We start from the raw sequence: 6,824 nt of genomic DNA, 5'->3' as shown, positions 1-6,824 counted from the left end.
TATCCACTGAGCCAAACCAGCTAGGACTTAAAACCCCAATGCTGAATGAAATAAAATGCATGTAAAAGCAGAATGAAAATATTTTCTCTGTGCATTCTAACAAACATTTTCTCCGTGCATTCTAATGAACATTATCCCCAACTAGTATAGGAGAGAGAATCCTGGACAGGAGTCGTAAACCGAAGGGACTCAGAGAACAATATGGCCTGCCAGAAACATTTAGTTTATAAAGAGGATTGGACAACCATCTAAACACTGAGCAACCTCACATTTAAATTTGGATTTCTACCATCTTCTGGAAAATTAGGAGACCTGGCAACACTGGTGTTCATTCCCTCATGAAAAGCATTGACAGAGGCCGAGCACCAGCTGGTCATTCACACAAACCCTGCACTCTGCAGTTTCTCACAGCCTTCACCACCCTGTTGTCCCCTTAGGCTCATTCTCTCTTCTCTTTTGTCTTCCTGTTCCCTGTAGACATTGGAGTCTGGAACTGCTGAGTTAGAGGAACAGAGTTCCTGCCCCTCTTCTATCTCCTTATTAACAAGGCCATTTTGAGCAATTTTGTGTGAACAAATTCTTCCATTTACCAAAAAGCTGAGCACATCAATCTCTCAGTAAGACTTACTAGTCTGCTCACTGGCCACTGATATCCCAGTCAGTTTCTTTATTTATTGAGAGGTTGCAAAGGAGAAAAAAGGAAATAAAATGAAATTCACCCAAGTACTTCAAAAGACAGATGTGGTAAAAATTGATGGTTTATTCTTAGTCTTACTTGACATAGTTAAGTCAATCTCCTAGCATGTTAATGATACTAAAAAGAATTAGCATTTTAATAATGGGTTTTTCTACTTTAATTGTGTAACACATATGCCCAATAAAATGTTCCTGTACAATACTAACAACTGGTTTACCATCTTAAATGGTTGCAGAACAACTTACACTGTATGACTGAATTATGCTATAGACAAGTTTAATAACTTAAACTGATTAACCATTTGATTCAATTTTAAAGAAAGTGTGGTTCTGATGTTATCAATGTGTTAAATTCTCAACTGACTTGCTTACAAAGTAAGAAACAGAGGAGATGGCTTTCCTTAGAGATTACTTGTCTGCAGATTCATGTGGATAAAGAGTTCCAGCACATTAAACAAGTGTGTTACTCGGTTAGTGGATAGTGTGGCACAGGTAATTAACTATGAAGTCATTAAGACTCTTCTGTGCTGTGACAGTCGTGTTTACCTATAACAGATTGATGAACTTGTCAAATGTTTTTTCTTCCCTTTTGTTATTTCAGATCAGCCTTGAGTGGAACCTGACAGAAGATGTTACAACAGTTTTATCCCTGGAAATGGTTAGCTTCGGGGATCATCCTTGGTTCTTTCTTCGGAATCTGCTTCGGCCAGTATGAAGATGGTAAGGAAAGGTGCTTTTAGTCTGACCTTAATAGCTAGTCAGGGTTTCCGTGGTTAAATGGTAAATGAAACACACCACAGAAATGAAGAGTGCTAATTTGAAGTTCATTTTCAAAGGTTAGTAGCTCTGTGTAATAATTTGCCTTAATTAATATAATCCTACAGAAGTGGCTTCTGATGCGCTTTGTTTATTAATAAGGATTGCAGTATGATACAAAATCCAATGCAGGGCCTCTATTTGAACAGTTACTAATTGTCACTGAGCAAATTCTTTGTGGCTATCAAAGAAAACTAAAAATAAATAAGTAAATAAATCCATCCTATTTAACAACCCTTGAACTAACACAAGTATAGTGGCCTTAGAGAAAACTTAACAACAGAAAAGATACTAGCCCTAGCTGGTTAGAGCATCGGCCTACAGACTGAAGGGTCCCAGGTTTGATTATAGTCAAGGGCATGTGCCCAGGTTTCAGGCTTGATCCCCAGGAGGGGGCATGTAGGAGGCAGGCAATCAGTTATTTTATCTTATCATTGATGTTTCTATATCTCTCTCTCCCTTCCTTTTTGAAATCAATAAAAATATATTTTTTTAAAAAAGATACCAGAATTTCCTATAATAAAAGATCCCCAATAGGGTCAAAAGTACATGTCATTAGTGATTTTAGTGTTAGCACTTTAACTGTTTTGTATTAGTTCATTCCCCACTCTTTTATTTGGAAAGAGTAAAAGTATAAAAGACTTGACATTAGACTTTGTAAGTCATTTCCTAATAGTAAGTTAGTCACTTTAGAAAGGTATATTTGTCATCAAACTCCTTAGAAACTATTTAACATATTATGTCTACAGCGGCCCAAATATGCCTATCTTAGATATTTTAATATTGAAGGAATCTGTCTTAGAATACTATATAAGGAGAGTTAGGATATATATAATGTTAAGTTTTATAGAGAAAAAAAGAAAACAAAATGGGGAGGGGGAGCTCCTCACCCTGGAATTTGCTATTTAAGAAAAAAAAAAGAGTTTTGTCCTTTTATTTTTTTATTTTAATGTTCTTATCCAACATTTATTTAGCATTCAGATACACAGGCAAATAACTGTTACCGATTGGGGTTACTGACTGGGATCTTGGTTCTTTTTATCAATGCAGAAAAGATTTTAAGGCCAATGAAAATGAAATATAACCGAGGCCTAGATGTTATCTTTATGGAGAAAAAGGTCGGGGCGGGGGAGGGGAGGTCCAAACCACCTGACTAGTGATGTGCTCCCGGAGGAAAGGTTACCCTGGGGGTGAGGGTCTTGTTTTCCCAGTTTTGCCCCTTGCGAGGCTTCCTGCCTGGAGAGTTTCTGTACCTGGCCCATGGTGCTTGCTCTGCTCATGTCTAACATATGCATCTCCTCATCTTTATTGCCCCATGAACTAATTGCTCTTAGTGGCATCAGAGATTGTGAATTGTGTTTATGCTTTGCTTGGTTATATTGAATGATCTATCGGTCAATGAATTAATTTTGCTTTATCCCAAACAGTGCTCAGATGTGCACAGATTAAGATATTCTCAGTCCTCCCTAGTTAGAAAAAATATGCCTCTTTGGGGATTCGCAGAACAGTTCACAATAGCAACTATTTTCATAAAGTCAACAGCCTGTTCCCCTGAAAAGTTCGCTAATTAGCACAGTGTTTACTTCAAGTGCATCTGAATTTAAAATTCATGCCAATGCTATTCATGGAGATTGTGAATCTCCAGCCTAACCACACATCTAAAAATGTACTGATAAAAGAAATAATGTAACCACTACTTTTAAACAAAAATAAAAATCAGTGCAACTTAAAAGAGCATGCCTTGATATTTAAATAATGCATTTGAAATTGTGCCCAGGAATATATGACACATTAGTGTGTTGATATTTCTTTATCTTATCAGACATTCTATTTTCTATTTATATTTTGTGCTCACGTGGAGCAAGCAGGGGAGAATTCAGTGTCGTTGCTAACATTAGACCTTATAAGCTCTGTACTTCTTAGAAATGTGATTTAGGCTACCGGAGGAAATCACTACCAGTTGAGCCTGTAATGCTATAGATTGGGTTTCTTAATAATCCCATCAAAGCCCGTGGTCTTTCTAAATGTGCTTGTGTAGCCTCCCAAACAAGATTCTCAGGGCACTGTTGGCCATCACATAATCTACCCTCTGAGCAGAGTGGAACTTCACACCTGCTAATTGGTAGTTTATAGGACAGCTGCCCCACAAAGCACTGCCCTCATGGATGACTCCCTTTAGAGCCATGGCTAGAAAGCCTTCCCAGGTCTCTCCTGGGGGCAAGTGACTCAATACTTAGAAAGACTGAAGGGAGAGGAGCTATGGCAGGGCAACAGAAATGTTGTGTGGTGCTTTATAGAGACTTCTTAACTTCATATGCCTTTCGCCATTCCCTACTAGCATCTTCCAGGGTGCCCCCAAAGCCAGTAATGGTTCTATCCCTTTAGTTCTCCCCAGGTCTTTACCTCTCTCTGGCCTCCCTCAATTTGGGATTGGGACAGGAAAATGGTTTTCATAGTTACCATTTTTTCAAATAAATCATATAAAATTGTGAGTCCACACTATGCAGGAATGAAATCAGTACTAGGCAAAGAATGGCTAACACACAAAATAGTAACACTTGACTGGAATATGTGATATGAATTTCTTGAACAGTTATTTTTGTGTGTGTGTGTTTTGTTTGTTTTTTGTCCAAGTGCTTGGGTATGCAAGTACGTGGATAGATTGAAGGAAGATAATGGTAATAGTCAAAATCAGGATAGATACAAGGAAAAGTAAAAATAAAAACACCTTGCCATAGATAATCCACTGGTTGGGTTAGCCCATTTTGATAATTTGCAACAGATTTATATACAGTTAAGAGCTTTACATAGAAAAACATGAAAGAGAAAATGTTAAAATACACTAAGGATATTAGTATAACAATCTTGTGGGGTTTTTTTTAAATTAAATGATGGGATTTTTCTGGATTTTTAATTAAGAACAGCATCCTTATACTTTCCTATTTATTTTCTCAGGCATAGAATAGTTGGAAGGACAAACAAATGTAAAGTTTTATTTATTGAATACTTTTCCTGAAATGAAATATTTTAGTTTTAGACAAATATGTAAAACTGTTTCAAAGAAACACATATTATATAATTATTTTTAATGTTTTATAACAAAAAATTTACATGAAAACTTTGGCCAGGTTTTAAATCATTTTATATTTCTCATTCGAATTGCTGGGATAAGCTTTAAGATTTGTTAATAAAATTTGTAGCATTATATTAAGTTAAAAAGTCATAATTTAGCTGACAGAAACTTAGAGAACCTAATAGATTTGTAGTTTATGGTCTCCCTCCCCTCAACAGAACATTAGGATTGATATTTTAGCTATACTTCAATGCCTTACCAATAATGACCATTTTGGTTGAATGGAAATATGTTTCTTGATCCCAAACTGAGTGAGGAGATCCTTAAAAGGAGGTGTCGTGGGAAACAGAGGAAGCAGGACCATCTGCTGAATTTTGTGTTGTGTGGGCAAAACATCTGTAAAACACTAGAGGCCCAGTGCAGGACACTCATGCACCGGGGGTAGAGGGTCCCTCAGCTGGGCCTGCACCCTCATATATAGTACATGGATATTACATATTTTAGACCAAAATAAAACCATGCATAGCATATATTGTTATTCAAAATTTTTATATAATTATAGACATCTGTCCTTGTTTACCCCTTTCACTTATTCTATCTTATAGCGTGTATTTACTGTGTCTTTATTCTGATAAGTTAAATTCAAGTTTTGAGAGTACCTTTGTTGCCCTAACCAGTTTGGCTCAGTGGATAGAGCGTCAGCCTGCAGACTCATGTGTCCCAAGTTTGATTCCAGTCAAGGGCATGAACCTTGGTTGTGGGCACATCCCCAGTAGGGAGTGTGCAGTAGGCAGCTGGTCAATGCTTCTTTCTCATCGATGTTTCTAACTCTCTATCCCTCTCCCTTCCTCTGTGTAAAAAATCAATAAAATATATATTTTTAAAAAAGAGTACCTTAGTTGTTTTTCCTATAAGCAGACTTAAAATCCTAAAGATTTGTCTTTTATTAAGCTTTATAAACTATTAAATGCATATACATTAAGTAGATTACATTATTATGTGACATCTATAGTGGGACGATACAAAAAGAGCATTGTTATTCTCAATACTTCAATACAACTTTTGTAAACTAAATTTCATCTTTAGATGATATCTTGAATGAATACTCTTTGTAAGGCTTCCCCACACTTGCATTTCTTGTCTGCTCTTTTAAAGATGAGTGATCTTGTGATCTTCTACCCCTAATATGAATTTAGTTTTAGAGCGAAGGTTGGAAGGCATGTCTTTCTTCCTTCAGCAACAATTTCCCACTAAGAAAGTTTAAAAACATGAACTCTATGACTTGTCTAAGGTCTGACCTTGTACCTAAAATGATTACCTCAATAGATTTTTTTATACTTTAGTTAGGCTCAATTAAAAGCTATCTATATCGTGCAAGGACAGAGAGCTGGATGGCCAGAAAAAAAAGAAAAAAACAAAACAAAACAAAAAAACAACACAACAACACTCTGATAATCAGAAGATCAATTATTGTACTTAGAGGATTCTCTCTCTGTGAACACACACACACACACACAGACACACACACACACACACTTTTTCTTCCCCCGCAGTGTAACAGAATAGCATAATATTGAGACTTTGGATACTCTCATTTGTCCTATTAAGGCAGGAAAAAGAAGTAAAAGGTCTAATTCAGTGCCCAAGCAATTCAGATAAAATTAATGATAAATGGCAATGTGGATGACTCCCTTCGTGGTTTTGACAAACTGGAAAATTTGAACCCACTATAAAATAAATGGCTCACACCCTAACCGTGTTGAAAGACAGAACTGATTTTAACTGTTTTTTAATAGAAATTGAATTTGGGCAAAATGTAATTGTAATCTTGCTTGGTCTGAGTCTTTAATGGTCAGAAAACTCAAAATAGAGTGGCTTTCCTTTGTTGCGTCCTTTCTTGTCAAATCTCTATATCTGTTAACACCACTTTTTCTTCAATTTCCTTAAGCTCTGCAATTTTCTGGTGTGTTTTTTTTTTTTTCACACCTCCACTAAAACTGCACTCTCTAAGGCCTCCAATGACTACTTTCTTGGGCAAATCCTATAATTTTCTACCATTTCAGAAAACAGCATTATTGATCTATCTTTCTGCAACTTTTTCTCAGAGACTGACTTTTTCTGGTTCTATTTATGTCAGACTTCTCCATCTTTCTGGTGGATAGTCTACCTTTTGCTATTCTGTGAGTTCAAAATTGCCCCTCTTTTGTTTATATTTCCAAAAAGAGCTATATTTTATAAT

At 36.3% G+C, this 6,824-nt stretch overlaps 1 protein-coding gene across 2 annotated transcripts in view; it reads left to right on the top strand.

The window, feature by feature from the left end:
• The first annotated feature begins 1,314 nt into the window (after positions 1–1,314).
• PCDH15 (protocadherin-related 15) overlaps positions 1,315–6,824 on the top strand; it is a 516,985-nt gene continuing 511,475 nt past the window's right edge. For both annotated transcript variants that reach the window (XM_015565490.1, XM_015565491.1), the window contains exon 1: positions 1,315–1,416. In XM_015565490.1, coding sequence (XP_015420976.1) covers positions 1,326–1,416 — 91 coding nt within the window. In that variant the 5' untranslated portion in view covers positions 1,315–1,325. The remainder of the gene's footprint in view (positions 1,417–6,824) is intronic.

This window comes from Myotis davidii, unplaced genomic scaffold (genome assembly GCF_000327345.1).
Source record: "Myotis davidii unplaced genomic scaffold, ASM32734v1 scaffold20, whole genome shotgun sequence".
Classification (NCBI taxonomy): Eukaryota; Metazoa; Chordata; class Mammalia; order Chiroptera; family Vespertilionidae; genus Myotis; species Myotis davidii.
This window is presented reverse-complemented; position numbering and strand designations above follow the sequence as displayed.